We start from the raw sequence: 16,708 nt of genomic DNA on the forward strand, positions 1-16,708 counted from the left end.
AGAAACGTTCTTTTTCCATTTCGTCTCAAACGGAAAAAGTAGTTAAATCAGGGGCCCACATGAACCAAGTAGCTGATCCTTTGTTGACCGAGGCTATCACCGCGTTAGTCAAAATCAACGGGAAGAGTAGTCGTTTCCAAGTAGATTCGGGATCTCCGTACACTATCGTGTCAGAAGGCGTTTTTAACAAGATTTTTGGTAACAACTCCCCGAAGTTATACCCTTTCCGCACCATTTTGCGTGGGTACTCGAAGAAACAAGTTCGAATTGCCGGCCAATGCCAAGTGAAGGTCACATACAACAACTTCACTCGAGAACTTCCACTAATCGTGGCCAGGGGAAACAACATAAGTTTGTTAGGGAGAAACTGGTTCAAAGAGTTAGGGATATGTGTCTCGGGCGTATATCGCATTTCCCGAGACCGAATCCAGGAGTTGATGGAAGAGTTTCCGGGGGTATTCAAAGAGGGGTTAGGAACATATAAAGGCCAGCCGATTTCAATTAAATTAGACCCGAACGTAACGCCCATCAGATTAAAGGCAAGGCGCGTACCGTTGGGGATTCGTCAAAAGGTGGACGACGAACTTGAGAAATGGGTCAAGCAGGGAATTTTAGAGCCGATAACAGATCCTGAGTGGGCTACCCCCATTGTGCCGATTTTGAAGCAAGATGGATCGGTACGCATCTGTGGGGATTATAAAATTACACTTAATAAGGCACTGCGGCCCACCGCTTATCCCATTCCAGCGATCAATCACTTGTTGGCAGATTTGGGACATGCGAAAGTATTTGCCAAGCTTGATCTGGCCCAGGCATATCAGCAGCTCGCGGTAGATGATGAGACAGCCAGGGCTCAAACGATTATTACACACAAAGGGGCCTTTAAGGTCAAAAGATTACAATTTGGTATCAACGCGGCGCCAGGGATTTTCCAAGCTTTTATCGAACAACTTGTAGGGGGAATAGAAGGGGTAATCCCATACTTTGATGATATTCTCATTGCGGCTAAATCCGAGGAAAATCTGCTGCATAAGGTTAGGCAGGTTCTAGAGAAATTCCAATCATCGGGCTTGCGCATTAAAACACAGAAATGTGTTATAGGCGTTCCAAGTGTAACATTTTTGGGGTTTAAGATAGATTCGAACGGAATTCATCCCTCGGAGGAGAATGTCCGGGCAGTTTGGCAAAGCCCTGTACCATCTAACAAAAGAGAGCTTCAAGGGTTCCTGGGACTAGTTAATTTTTATCATATTTTTCTAAAAAACAAAGCCACGGTTGCGGAACCATTGCATCGTCTTCTGGATGCGAACACACCGTGGGAGTGGGGGCCCAAACACGAAAAAGCGTTTAAGGCCGTCAAATCATTGTTGACATCAGACGCCGTACTAACGCACTTCGACTCAAAAAAACCATTAGTGCTAACATGTGATGCGTCACCTTACGGTATTGGAGCTGTCCTTAGCCACCGCATGCCAGACAGAAGTGAGGCACCCATTGCCTACTATTCGCGCACGCTATCAGCAACGGAACGTAACTACGCACAGATAGACAGAGAGGCCTTGGCAATCGTGGCGGGAGTGAAGAAATTTCACGACTATATCTACGGACGGCAAGTGGAAATACAGACCGATCACAAGCCTCTTCTCGCCTTACTATCGTCATCCAGACCGACTCCAAGCATCATCTCACCCCGGATGCTCCGATGGAATAACCTCCTGTCAGCATATGACTATATACTCGTCTACAGACAAGGAAAATCTATACAGAACGCGGACGCGTTGAGTCGTCTTCCGGTGGCCGAAGTTCCAGAGCAGCAACCGAACGAGAGAGACATCTTCCTTATAGACGTCATGGAGTGTCCATCTCTGTCAGCTAGAAAAATAGCCCTAGCAACCGATAAAGACCCAATCTTATCTAAAGTGAAGACTTGGGTTGTGACTGGCTGGCCCAAGCAGAAAACTTCAGGCCTTTTTCAACCATTCGAAAACAGAAGTGTAGAACTGTCAATCCATAAAGGATGTTTGCTATGGGGAAGTCGTATCGTAATTCCTCCCCATCAACGGAAAATATGTCTCAATATGTTGCACGTCGCACACCCGGGTATTGTTAAGATGAAGGCACTGGCTAGGAGTTACATTTGGTGGCCAGGTCTGGACAGCGACATTGAGAAATTAGTCAGGTCATGTGCGAGCTGTCAAGCAGTCCAACATAACCCTCCCAAAACTATGTCCGCTTGGGAACCGGAGGAAGCTCCGTGGAATAGGCTCCACATAGACTTTGCCGGCCCCTTTCAGGACAAAATATTTTTCATAGTGGTGGATGCCAAGTCCAAGTGGTTGGAAGTGGATATAGTGCCATCGACATCTGCAAATGGAGCGATTAAAGTGTTGCGGAAACTGTTCGCCACGCACGGAATACCAACAGTGATCGTATCAGATAACGGCACTGCCTTTACATCTTGCGAGTTTCGCAATTTCCTTAACAACAACGGTATTCAACATATCACTACGGCACCCTTTCATCCGTCGTCTAACGGACAAGCGGAGAGGATGGTGCAATTTACAAAGCAAGCTCTGAAGAAAATGAAGGGAGCTGACATGGGATTGAAGTTAGCGAGAATGCTAATATCACAGCATGTGACACCGTCGTCGGCAACGGGAGTGAGTCCGGCGGAACTGCTGATGGGACGGAAGTTGCGGACTTGCATAGATAATTGCTACCCCTCAACGAAAGAAGGCAGCATTGAGGAAGCAAGAAGGAAATCTCCAAATCGAGCCTTCCGAGTGGGTGATCCAGTTTATGTTCGAAGCTTCAATTCCACCGAGAACTGGACCCCAGCTGACATCACGGATGTGAGGGGAAATGTCACTTATTCGGCCCGTACAGAGGATGGTCAGATAATTAAACGACATACAGACCAAATTCGACCACGTTTTCCAGAGGAAACTACAGCCAAACCGACAAACGAAGAGTCTCCTCCCAATGACAAGTCGGACGTGGAAGAGCAAGTTTCAGACGAAGTGGAACCGAGTTTGGATGCACCTACCAGCAACCCCAGAGAGGACCGTCAGCCACGCATAAGACAACCTCCGAAATATTGAAAAGATTATGTATCTTTCTAGGAGGGGAAGGAGTGTCATGTCGTGTCTTACCACGACATGTAAAGGGCGCGTCGAGCGCAGCGCCCGAGGGCGAGACGCCCGATATATAAACCCTGTAACCGAGGGCAGTGTGCCCTTTTTTGGATTGTCGCTGAACCCTGTTCTGTAGTTACCCGATATATGTTAAATAAATGTGAAATGTTCTAAGTATCGTGTCCATTCACTTCTCAGGCACTACTAACGTAAGATTCACGGGAATTTTACATCTGGCGACGAGGATGGGATTGGATTGAGAATAAGTCCTGAGGAAACAGAATAAGCACGATCTTCACCGGTACCACGTGGAGCGAGATCAATGGCTACCTTCGGCTGCCTGGAAGAGTTCGACCCTACACACCCAAGTCAGTGGATTTCTTATGCTGAGAGGCTCGACGCATATCTAACTGCTAACAATATAGAAGACGAAGAGAGGAAGAAGGCTATTCTGCTGACGGCATGCGGACGAGAAACGTACAACCTGTTGAGGTCTCTTTTGTCTCCCAACTTGCCAACCACGAAATCCTTTCAAGAATTGAAGGACGTTTTGAGGTCACATNTTAAGGAAAACAGATTTTTATCATCAAGCAGCATTAACACTCTAGAAGTCAAAACAAAGTCCTATAAGATAAAAATGTGGGGGCCGAGGGGGGACAAATTTAAAAACTTTCAATGAACGATAATAGGCGATATATATCGTCATCGTCTCCCTTGCCGTTTGGATTGCCGAGCGGTAACAATCAACGACATGTGGAAGCAGTTGAGTCAGAGATAGATGCTTCGTTTACAAACAACACAACCGTTTATTAAACACGAAAGAAGCTTACAAGATTTCCGCCATCTTGGAAGTTCTGCGGCGGCTGCGGCCTCTGGGTCTTCCTCTCCTTTCCAAGATAGTCCCATTTTGAAGGAGTGTCCCTTGTTCGCGAATGAACCGTTCCATCACGTCTCGACGACTCAAGGACGATGCGGTCGACTTCCGTTGATCGAAAGACGTCGATCCGAGGTCGGGAGATGGAGACGAAGATGGGTGCGAGACACACACGCAACAACAGATCCGTCACTTGGAACTTTCGGGAGAAGAAGCCGTCGCGTCCTCGAATTTCCGGGGTTTTATCCGTTTTCTCTCAGATTCCCCTTTTCGATTGGTCTCTCCTCGTCACCCGATGACAATTCGAAACCTTTCGGGGGCGCGGGAGAGTTCAAAATCGAAGTTTAATTCGATCTCCAACCGGAAATGGTCGACGGACTTACATTCTTCTATTGTTTAAAAGTTAGCATCGCGTTTTCATATCATAAAAATCTATTTCTAACTAATATATTATTTTCTCTCTAAAACAATTATTTTAACGCGAATTTTAGTGAGGGTTCGGACCTGTCCAGAGCCTCACAAAAAAAAGAAGAAGAATCGTTTGGAATGGACCATAACTCATAAAGGCTGGAGTGTTAGTGATTGGAAACGACTTATGTTCACAGATAAATCAAAACAATGTATTGGCTATACGTTTTTTTAACTACTTCCACCCTGTGGGCACTGGGCACGCCTCTTTAGCAAACCCATTATGGGTTCGGCCAAGCCCATAATGGGACGGCCGGATGGTAAGGGACGAGGCCCACCATATCCGAACGGACCACCCCCGAAAAATTCCTGGGGATTTTTCGACCCGTCTGTATTCGATTCTGGGTTCTGCAGAGCGGTAGGATGCCACCTTGATCGGTCGGCCATCCGGTTGTCTTATTGGCTACGGTAATGACAGCACATCAGTGTACAGAAGATCAAATGAAAAATTCCATCCTAACTGTTTAAATTCATCAGCAAATTTCCTAAAAGTGTAATGATGTGGGGATGTATAACCTGTAAAAGGGTTGGTGAAATTGCAATCCTTGTTAGTACTGTACATTGAATGCTGATGGTTACTTGGAGTTGTTAGAATTTTTGGTCGTTATAACATCAGAAAATCACTTTAGTGGTGAGAATTTCATCTACCAGGATGACAATGCACCATGCCATAAGGCTAGACAAATTAAGCAATGATTTCAAGAATATAATATACAGCATTTAAAATGGCCTGTCAACAGTCCAGATATATCTCCCATTGAAAAAAATTGGAATGTTCTGAAGAAAATTATCTCTAAAATCGGCATTGTGACGATGTCACAATTATTTGCCGGGCTGCAATTTTTAATCATATTTTTAGTTTATCTAATTTAAAATATATGCCCGCCACCTCAGCTTAGTAGTGGCTTGCCCCTGCATATCATACTTTTCCTTTAACAATAGAGTCGTGTCGGCCATCTATCTTTTCAGGGAAACATTTTTAATTGAAATAACGTGACTTCCAGTATGTGTCAGAAGTTCGTATATAGTTAATCGGGGCTTCCTGCCCCTATCTGGTCTCGACTTTCATCTGGTAACTCCGTTCTCGAGATTAAGGAAAGACGGACGAACGGACGGACGACTGAGAATTTATAGGTCTACATTTTTTTTCAAATTGCAGTCCAAAAAGAGTTACAACAATAGAAGAATTAAAGAAAACTGTCAAAGAATCGTGGTCACAAGTTTATCCAGAACTGTGTAAAAAACTTATTTCTACAATGCCACAAAGAATTAAGGTGTAATTCGGGCAAAAGGTGGCTCTACAAAATATTAATCATCATTATTCCATACTTTTGTTCAACTCTTATTTTGTTTAATTAAAATGCTGTAATTTTGTAATTCATGCAAATGTCTTTACGAAGTTTGGTGTGTAAATACTGTCTGTTATATTTGCCAATTATTAAAAGTTTAATAATATTTTTATGAGTTTGATTATTTAAGGATAACGTTCCATACTTTTGTTCATGGGTAGTATAGGAAGCTAAGAGACACAGCCCTAAAAATTACACTAGTCTCCAGCTTCGTGCAGCAGTGTCCATATGCAGTATTTATAATATATGCTTTCATATAAACTTAGGCTACTATTACTTTTTACACGTGGATTATAGTTAATAGTGAAGGCTGGAAAAAATAAAAATGCCAGTCATTCGTCACAACCTTGTTCTCTTTGTGACAGGTTTACGTCATAATTTTTACTTTACGAGATACTTTCTCCTCTGTTATATATAACAGAGGGAAAAGTATAGAGATCGATCAAAAAATAACCCCTCTCAAGATTTTTATATTTTTGGACTCGGAGGACCTTGAAACGTCGAGAAAAACAAAACAAAAAAAAAGAAGTTTTTTGTATGAGGGGAGCACGATTTTGTTCATCCTTTTTGAAGCTTAATAATTCCTATGGGTATAGAAAATAGGCCCTACAAGTAAGAAGACCTATTTTCCATACCCATCGTAAGTTCGGTCCGGTTTAAATGGGAGCAGCCGGTTGGTAAGGGACAAGACCCGCTATAACCAGGACAGACCATCCCCAGAAAACTTCCTAGGGTTTTCCGATCTCCCGAATCTCCCAGAACGACAGTTGAAGTCTTTACTGCCTCGGTCACTTTACAAGGATCATTATCACGCCATCAAGAGTTTTGCGCTCACTAGTGGCTAAGTGGATAAAACCACTAAACACTGGTTGCGGATTCTGCTTGACCAGCTGGACAGTCACGAATTCCCGAGTTTTCTTAACGTGTCTAACACCTAAATAGGGAGCCAATTTCCAATTGAAAGTCGTTTCTAAAGGCATTCCCTTTGGCAGATCGCGCATGTGTTGCCATATCACAGGGGTGGGCAAGCAAGAGTTCAGTGAGAGCCGAAATGTAGGTTTTGCAAAATGCATGGGAGCCGCAGTTCTGTACTTTTTAATTCTGTACTGCAGTTCTGTACCGCGATTTTATTATACAATATAAATACAGTATTATATAAAACAAATATTAAATTTTTTTAATAAACATATTTTTACAAAATTGTGAAAATAAAATTGTAAAAATAATAATAAAAAGCAGAAATTAACACTTTCAGCAAGAGCCGCACGTAACTCAAAAAGAGCCGCATTTGCCCATGGTGGCCATATCACATCACTCCACTCCATTATGAATTTCGTTTAAAATCACAATGGCTGCAACCAGAGGGCGAAGGACAAAACACAGCATATCCATAATTAACAAAAAAAATTCGAAATTTTCGTTTCAGACTTTCAGTGGAGAGAAATTTATGCCTGTGACCTTCCGATCACTCTTCTGAGAATAGGCAAGACCTTTCCTGAACATCCCACCTACATCCCCAGAGATTAGATTCTTCTGTCCCAATTTTCTCTGATGACAGATGGATCCGCCCAAAATAACCGCCGAAATCGATNAAAAAAAAACTCAATGAACGATAATAGGCGATATATATCGTCATCGTCTCCCTTGCCGTTTGGATTGCCGAGCGGTAACAATCAACGATATGTGGAAGCAGTTGAGTCGAGATAGATGCTTCGTTTACAAACAACACAACCGTTTATTAAAGAAAGAATTAACCGATTGCCTTTAGAAGTCGGCTTCTTATAGAAACACAGCTTTTCTATCATCAAATGTCACGGCACGCCGATGGTTAAATCTCTGGAAATTCACTTATGGTAAGAAATGATTTGCGCTCGTATTTCAGTATTGCTAACTGTTACCTAAGATGATTAATTAATTAAAGATCTTGGTGCTCATCGTATTTTTAATCACACTTGCAACATGGAGGCTGGTGGTGTTTTTGTTTTGTTTATTGAGAACTGTTTTAATATTACTCATTTTTGGTTTCTGAAGATCCACAATGTGGACTGCGAGATTAGTGGCATACCGTGGGTGTCAGCCGCCCTGGACGGAGGAAAATTTCGCTTCTTACCCTTATTTAAGTATTTCAATTTAAAAGATTAAAATTCAATTTTTTCACAGAACAAAGAATGAAAAATTCGGTGGTAGTGCAGCGACCTGTTTAAAATAGTTCTATTGGATATTAGTGGTGTATATGAACGCGAATGAATCGTACAAGCAAAAATAAGAAAAACTGTCAACAGGTTTCGCAGGAACTCCTCGGATGAAAAAGTTACTAGTTCACCCGGCGAGCCGATTCACCGATAGCACTTTCGTAGGCACGATGCAAGTACAGATCAGAATGTTTCAAAATTTTACAAGATATTATTATTTATTGTGAAATTTTGCCGCACCCTAAAAAGTGCCGCCCGGGGCGGACCGCCCCTACCGCCCCCTACGGTACGCCACTGTTCTGGACTGTATGGAACTGGACTTGATATATCAAGTACAGACCGCCCTGAGTTCTTCAACAACCCGAATTTGATGTCAGAGCGGTAGACTGAAGTCTTAATCGCTCAAACATCCGGCCATCATTTTGTTATACTAAGTGTTGAAAGTAGCGACACTTCCATATAAACAGTTTCTTATTGTACACTAGACACTTGCACATAAATTGTTTTTAGTTGGCCTGCAGTGTACCATATCTCTTACATAATATATTGTTTCGGTGAGAAATTGATATTCGATGTACTGTACATCATTTCGTTCACGACGCGTTTTAGGAACTTAAGTATGACATATATTGAGGACGTTCTGTTGTGGTGGTACACCAATATATTTTTGTTATATTTTTATATATATGTATATATATATAATTTTCTATCTTTCCTTATTTCTTTGTTCTGTGTTCCTTTGTCTATACTTTCTGGAACTTTCGTCCAGGTGTGGGTGGTCGATGACCCAATTAGGAGACAAAAGATTAGAAATAGCCCAGAGGGCAAGTGAGAGACTACGAGAGTTACTTCTGGCTTCGGACCTAGAAGAGGGAAGACCGTCAGAGAGAGGTCTCCAGGTCGGTGTTGCTTCGGCTGAAAGAGGCATGAAGAGCACGTAAGGAAGAAGTAGCGTTGATAAGGACATTGGCCAGCCAAAAGATAAAAGACATTTTTATTTGATTATCGCATGCGATCCGTCCTCCAAAAGGAAAATTCCCAAGACGAAGTCATCCAGCAGCCGCCACCCCAATCGCCAACTCGGGTACCCGTTCCATCCTAAAATATTTCCGTTTCTCTCTTCTAATCTAACTTTCTTTTCCTTTTTCCTTTTCTTTTTAGATATAAGTAGGTTTAAGTTAGAAGTTAAGTATCTCTTTGTATCGCGAAAGTCTTGCTCAACTGTGAATCAAAAAAAGGTGTTGTTTGTTCTTTTGTTTGATGTAAGGACTCAGGAGGTCGGAATCGACAAGAACCTTTCCTGTATATGTTCACAGAAAATAATAAAGCACGTCTTATTTGTTTTATATACCCGTTTCTTTGTGAAATCAACTCTCACCACGTGCTTATTACCACACTGTATTTAATAATAACGGATGAAATTTGATCCAATAATTTCGTCAACAATTGCTCGTAGTTATTGTTTGTTTGTGAAAGCTTTGGTTTCCACTTGTGAAAATATTTACAATGAAAACTACATTTTGATCTTTGTGGTATTATGAACCAGAATATCGAAGTTAAAATCCTTCTAAGAGGTAATAATGAGTTAATAATTGTGGGAAATGGAAGAAGCGTTGCATTTTTTCATCAAAAATAGACAAAGAAAACATGCCAGTAAGTGCAAGAGACTGATATGTAGAAACTATACCATTAAGATGTGTACAAAGTGTTCACTATATCCATCATTGTGGATAACAAAAGTATATTAAGACGAACTAACCTTTTGTTCGTTATGTTGGAGACACTGAAGCCATACCTTTTTATTTATAAAGAAACCTTTTACTGTATCTATATTTCATTTATTCCAAAAGTATTCTCTCTCTCTCTCTGAGTGCCATATCAGAATCCTTGATGTCGGCGAGCACCCGGCGCAAGTGAGTAAGTGAAAAGTGAGTAAGAGAACTTTTTACCTAACTACATTAATAATTTAAATTATCAGTTTCGTAATTTTTATTTTATTTCCATATACATGTAACTATTAATTCATAATGAAATGTTTAAGTGTATGTGACATAAAAGACAAAATTTTGTATGTTTTATTTAGATTTCAACACGCTTATTGTTGGTAGTTTCATTGACTGTTGATCCCGAGTTAGTGGCACATAAGTGTGAAAAGTGAGTAAGAGAACTTTTTACCTAACTATGTTTTAAATTAGATTGCCATTTTGTTGAAAATTTTCCTATGAAACGATTATATGAACATTAAAATAATTATTTTAAAAGTAAACAAAAAATGAAGTGAATAAACAAGATAATTGATTTTTACATTCAGTCTTCTTTTATGTACTGTTTTTCTTATTTATTAGTCATTAATAACACATAAATGATTGTATTAAATATTCTAGTCTTAATTTTTTATTAGTACACTATCATATTTTAATTTTTTTAAATTTTTTCATTTTTACTTGTATTCTCAATTGCAACATGTAGCTTTTATTCCAAATTAGTTTTAAGAAATGGCTTCATCAAGCAATGCAATGAAGATTTTTGAGGAAGAAAAAATTTCAACCTTCCTAGAGCAGCTGTCGGACGTCGACATTCCTCTTGAGTCGTCTGACAGCGAAGAGGAATGTGATGTCCCAGAAAGAAGCGACGTGGACGCTCTAGGAGGGTATTCCTCAGATGAAGAATGGGAGGAAGACAACGAACCATCAACAAATTCCACATGCTCTCGTCAGGCGTTTCCTGATGAGTTGGAAGATGAGGTATATCTTGAGGTTCTGTCACCAGAACAACCTCTCCATCATCCTTTCCCTTTCCTAGAGCAATCTGGCCCAAGAATGTTCCTTCTTCTGACTCTCACCCTGTACAATATTTCAACCTCTTTTTCACTATGTCTATACTTTCCCTTATGGTGACTGAAACAAACAGATATGCCCAGCAAGTGATAAATGGCATGGGGGGGAATGTTCCGGAATATCTCAAGAAGTGGAAAGAAGTAACTATTAAAGAAATGAAGGGGTTTTTGGCATTCCTCCTGAATATGGGACTAAATAAAAAATCTAGCTACGCGAAATACTTTTCCACTTCTGACTCCCAATATCAACCATGGTTTGGGAAAATGTTTACTCTACACCGCTTTTCTCACTTGCTACGATTCTTTCATCTCGTAGATAATACTAAGTTGCCTGGCCCTGGGGAATTAGGTTATGATCCAAGTGCACGATATAAACTTTTGGAAGATCATGCGAATAAGGTGTTCCGACATCACTACACTCCTCACAAAGAAATATGCATCGACGAGTCAATGGTAGGTACCAAGTGCCATACCGGCATGCGTCAGTATATGAAACAAAAAAAACATCATCAATGGGGGATCAAACTTTGGGTGATGTGCGACTCCACTTCGCACTACTGCCTGGGATTTTTCACATACAAAGGGGCCAAATTCCAGGCCGATGTGGACAAGTCCATCGCCTCAAAGTTTGGTCAGCCATATACTGTTGTATGTCGGCTAATGGACATGGGTGATTATTACAATAAGGGCCACCATTTATTTGTTGATAACTATTTCATGTCGGTGCCCCTTATTCGCCACCTACATTCCCAGGCAACTTACTGTACTGGGACTGTACGCAAGAACAGGAAACAATTACCGCTACGATTTAAAGAAAACTTTAAAGTAGGCCAGATCTCTTATTTCAGATCTGGCCCTATATTGGCGTGTGGCTTCCGGGATAAGAAATCACAAAAACAAAGCAAACCGGTTCTTCTTTTATCCAGCCATGCACAAGCGCGTGAAGATCAAATTGTTAAGCGCGGGCAGCCGATATTAAGGCCAGAAATTGTTTCAAGTTATAATAAATTTATGGGAGGGGTCGATATTCATGATTCAATGTTGATAGCATACTTGGATGAAAGGAGGTCCAAAAAATATTGGAAGAAAGTAGCGTTCAATATCATAGCCAGGATGTTATTGAACGCTTACATTCTTTACAAAGAAAATTGTTCCGGAAGCCAAAGAAAAGCACTCTCTCACGTCGATTTTATCGTGGCGGTGATTGAAAGAAAGCCTGGCGGGAGAATGGATGGAGGAGCGGAAAACTTCATTTCCTGAAAAGCCCCGAGGACCAGCAGGGCTCATAAAGCGTTCTATATCATAGCCAGGATGTTATTGAACGCTTACATTCTTTACAAAGAAAATTGTTCCGGAAGCCAAAGAAAAGCACTCTCTCACGTCGATTTTATCGTGGCGGTGATTGAAAGAAAGCTTGGCGGGAGAATGGATGGAGAAGCGGAAAACTTCATTTCCTGAAAAGCCCCGAGGACCAGCAGGGCTCATAAAGCTACCAGATAAATTGGCTTACAGGTGTGTCGTTTGTAGTTCCAAAAATAAAAGGAAAACGACAACAAAGGCCTGCAATAGGTGCAAAAAGGGTGTCCATGCCAATTGTCTAATAAAACATCGCTGCTAGCACAAAGGTACGTGCATAAATTGATATAATTCTGTTTTAGCTTTATATGTGGATAAATTTTGTAAAATGTACAAAAATAATAATCTCTTTCTTACAGATATNGAACGCTTACATTCTTTACAAAGAAAATTGTTCCGGAAGCCAAAGAAAAGCACTCTCTCACGTCGATTTTATCGTGGCGGTGATTGAAAGAAAGCCTGGCGGGAGAATGGATGGAGGAGCGGAAAACTTCATTTCCTGAAAAGCCCCGAGGACCAGCAGGGCTCATAAAGCTACCAGATAAATTGGCTTACTGGTGTGTCATTTGTAGTTCCAAAAATAAAAGGAAAACGACAACAAAGACCTGCAATAGGTGCAAAAAGGGTGTCCATGCCAATTGTCTAATAAAACATCGCTGCTAGCACAAAGGTACGTGCATAAATTGATATAATTCTGTTTTAGCTTTATATGTGGATAAATTTTGTAAAATGTACAAAATTAATAATCTCTTTCTTACAGATATCATCATATGTTCATTACCCTGAANTCGTCGGTGCCCCTTATTCGCCACCTACATTCCCAGGCAACTTACTGTACTGGGACTGTACGCAAGAACAGGAAACAATTACCGCTACGATTTAAAGAAAACTTTAAAGTAGGCCAGATCTCTTATTTCAGATCTGGCCCTATATTGGCGTGTGGCTTCCGGGATAAGAAATCACAAAAACAAAGCAAACCGGTTCTTCTTTTATCCAGCCATGCACAAGCGCGTGAAGATCAAATTGTTAAGCGCGGGCAGCCGATATTAAGGCCAGAAATTGTTTCAAGTTATAATAAATTTATGGGAGGGGTCGATATTCATGATTCAATGTTGATAGCATACTTGGATGAAAGGAGGTCCAAAAAATATTGGAAGAAAGTAGCGTTCAATATCATAGCCAGGATGTTATTGAACGCTTACATTCTTTACAAAGAAAATTGTTCCGGAAGCCAAAGAAAAGCACTCTCTCACGTCGATTTTATCGTGGCGGTGATTGAAAGAAAGCTTGGCGGGAGAATGGATGGAGAAGCGGAAAACTTCATTTCCTGAAAAGCCCCGAGGACCAGCAGGGCTCATAAAGCTACCAGATAAATTGGCTTACTGGTGTGTCATTTGTAGTTCCAAAAATAAAAGGAAAACGACAACAAAGACCTGCAATAGGTGCAAAAAGGGTGTCCATGCCAATTGTCTAATAAAACATCGCTGCTAGCACAAAGGTACGTGCATAAATTGATATAATTCTGTTTTAGCTTTATATGTGGATAAATTTTGTAAAATGTACAAAATTAATAATCTCTTTCTTACAGATATCATCATATGTTCATTTTCCTGAAGCATATCAGCTGGCAGAGAAGGTAGGTGGTGGATAGCTTGAAACAATAATCTGATATATTCATTATTTTTATATGCATGATTCTTGCAAAATGTACAAAATGATGTTTTCTCTTACAGCTTGGTTCCGGGGAGATCTTTCTGCTTCCTCCATCCATTTTCAACTATTTATTTAATTAATTAATTAATTTATTTATTTATTTATATAGTTATTTATTGTTTATCATTATTGTATATTTGTTATTTATTGTTAAGATTGGATGAAATGTGTTCAACGATGGATATTCTACATCCAATTAATTGTGTTAATTCTAGTTCTTAATTCTACATACATATGTAACAAAGAACATAGTAATTGTCGAAGTTCAAAAATGTTAAAATAATTGTTAAATTCAAGACTTCATATATAAATGCCATTTATAATTTATTTAAAGTATAAATTAATGTTACAAAGCTAATTTAGAAACCTACCTCACCATTTTTAAATCTTAATGATTTAAAAATAGTGTTATATTACAATTAAGATCATATGTGGTTTTTTAATTACATGATTTCCATTTAGACAAATCAAAATCAGTGTTGGCAGATCTGAAAATCTTTTGAGAGGACCAATATTGATATTATCAGCAGTTCTATGAAAACTTTACATTCTTTTAGTAACCCAAAGTAGATGTATTTATAGCGAAACTATTTAGTTTATTTTTTTGAAATTATTACAAAAGTTGCTTCTAGCTCTTGGTATAATTATATTAATTAAATTATCAACAACCATGAAGCAGATAATAGTGAGGGCTTATCAGACCTATGATGGGCACAAAAGCTCAGGAATCAAGTGAAATCAATTTCATAAACACAAAAAAAAAATAAAATTACTACATATTTTTGTAAAGATTAATGAAATTAATAAATTATCAAATGTAATACTGAGGGATATGCAGGATGTAGCTATATCCCCTTCTGAGGAATTTTCATAAATAAAACCAAGTATTTAAAGAAGTAAAAACTTTTGAAAGATGCTTCCTTTCTACACCTCCACTAAAGATTTCTGGATCTGCTATTGGTTACATTCACTTTTCTTTATCTTAGAAACATTTTACAATCTTTTGTTATACCATATATATGCTATGTTGTCATAACAAACCAAAATATTTTACTTTAGCTTGGCATATATTGCCTGAATGCATTTGTCCATGAAATGTAGCTAATTGTTTTCTAAATGTTATACAACCAATCTGGATTGTAGAATCTCTTACTTCAAAACATATACTTGTTAAAGCTTTTCATTACTGTCATTATTGTATTAAATTTGATTTAAAAATATATATATTTATAAGATGAATAAAATATATTTTATATAATGTTATATTATTGTGAAATTATTTAATGCTTTTACACTTCATTAGGTCAAATTTATAATTATCTAAACGATTAGCACTGTTGTGATAAAGTGTTTTAAAAATTGGCAACATTAATGAATTATAGTTTCTTGACCAATTACTTAGTAATTATAGTTAACTTGACCAACTCACTTGAGCTGTTGTTTGTATAGATCAGTGGTCTGAAATTTTGTCTGAAANAGCTCAGGAATCAAGTGAAATCAATTTCATAAACACAAAAAAAAAATAAAATTACTACATATTTTTGTAAAGATTAATGAAATTAATAAATTATCAAATGTAATACTGAGGGATATGCAGGATGTAGCTATATCCCCTTCTGAGGAATTTTCATAAATAAAACCAAGTATTTAAAGAAGTAAAAACTTTTGAAAGATGCTTCCTTTCTACACCTCCACTAAAGATTTCTGGATCTGCTATTGGTTACATTCACTTTTCTTTATCTTAGAAACATTTTACAATCTTTTGTTATACCATATATATGCTATGTTGTCATAACAAACCAAAATATTTTACTTTAGCTTGGCATATATTGCCTGAATGCATTTGTCCATGAAATGTAGCTAATTGTTTTCTAAATGTTATACAACCAATCTGGATTGTAGAATCTCTTACTTCAAAACATATACTTGTTAAAGCTTTTCATTACTGTCATTATTGTATTAAATTTGATTTAAAAATATATATATTTATAAGATGAATAAAATATATTTTATATAATGTTATATTATTGTGAAATTATTTAATGCTTTTACACTTCATTAGGTCAAATTTATAATTATCTAAACGATTAGCACTGTTGTGATAAAGTGTTTTAAAAATTGGCAACATTAATGAATTATAGTTTCTTGACCAATTACTTAGTAATTATAGTTAACTTGACCAACTCACTTGAGCTGTTGTTTGTATAGATCAGTGGTCTGAAATTTTGTCTGAAATTAAACAAGTACACAATGAAATATTTGACATAAGACTTCACATTCAAGTTTTTATGTATTTTCATTTATTTAGATCAAAGTTTTAGTCAGTTCAAATTTAAAATTATTAAAAAATATAAATTAGCAGAGTTACCTCTACAACTCATCTTTCAATCGGTTCTACAGTCAAAAACCAAAATCATTCTCACTTATCCAAAAGCTCTTGCCAATCAATTTATTTAAAAAATCAAGAGTTAACTATATACTGCTTATCTAATGAATAATGTTAAGATTGCTTTCAATATTCAACTCACTAAAAACCTTGTTTTAACACCAGCAGGCATTTATGTTTTTGCCTAATTATAGGTCTGCTTCAGGTCTTAAACCTTTTGTTCTATTATGGTGATATGGGTCATTGGAATTATTCATTATAAATATAGGTTGGTATCAGAGTTTGTAGTGCATGTCAGTTTTAATATTATTTTCCTTGAACAAAATGTTTATGTCTAACATGGGTGCTGCATTATTGTTTTACTGATCTAGTTCAAAGAAAGCTCTTTATTGTTATATAA

General features: G+C 38.3%; 3 protein-coding genes across 3 annotated transcripts in view; 2 read left to right on the forward strand and 1 right to left on the reverse strand.

Annotated features, from left to right (window-relative positions):
• LOC111613517 (solute carrier family 12 member 9-like) overlaps positions 1–4,017 on the reverse strand; it is a 29,295-nt gene extending 25,278 nt beyond the window's left edge. Inside the window, exon 1 of the mRNA XM_023354864.1 lies at positions 3,965–4,017. The gene's annotated coding sequence lies outside the window, so the exon portion shown is untranslated. The remainder of the gene's footprint in view (positions 1–3,964) is intronic.
• Positions 46–3,665, forward strand: LOC111613516 (uncharacterized protein K02A2.6-like). Its single transcript, XM_023354863.1, has one exon. The coding sequence runs from the start codon at positions 60–62 to the stop codon at positions 3,099–3,101; it is 3,042 nt and encodes a 1,013-aa protein (XP_023210631.1). The 5' UTR covers positions 46–59; the 3' UTR covers positions 3,102–3,665.
• A 6,495-nt stretch (positions 4,018–10,512) lies between the features above and the next one.
• LOC111613514 (piggyBac transposable element-derived protein 4-like) lies at positions 10,513–12,517 on the forward strand. Its single transcript, XM_023354861.1, has 2 exons — positions 10,513–10,729; positions 10,774–12,517. The coding sequence occupies exons 1-2, from the start codon at positions 10,513–10,515 to the stop codon at positions 12,111–12,113; spliced, it is 1,557 nt and encodes a 518-aa protein (XP_023210629.1). The 3' UTR covers positions 12,114–12,517.
• The last annotated feature ends 4,191 nt before the right edge of the window (positions 12,518–16,708 follow it).

This window comes from Centruroides sculpturatus, unplaced genomic scaffold (assembly GCF_000671375.1).
Source record: "Centruroides sculpturatus isolate CEXI.00-Female unplaced genomic scaffold, Cexi_2.0 scaffold1921, whole genome shotgun sequence".
In the NCBI taxonomy this organism is placed as follows: Eukaryota; Metazoa; Arthropoda; class Arachnida; order Scorpiones; family Buthidae; genus Centruroides; species Centruroides sculpturatus.

Bases quoted from the DNA above. Each gene is read 5' to 3' on its own strand.
- LOC111613516 (XM_023354863.1), top strand. From the start codon at position 60: ATGAACCAAGTAGCTGATCCTTTGTTGACCGAGGCTATCACCGCGTTA.
- LOC111613514 (XM_023354861.1), top strand. From the start codon at position 10,513: ATGGCTTCATCAAGCAATGCAATGAAGATTTTTGAGGAAGAAAAAATT. The intron at 10,730-10,773 runs GTCAGGCGTTTC...GTATATCTTGAG, and splicing joins AACAAATTCCACATGCTCTC to GTTCTGTCACCAGAACAACC.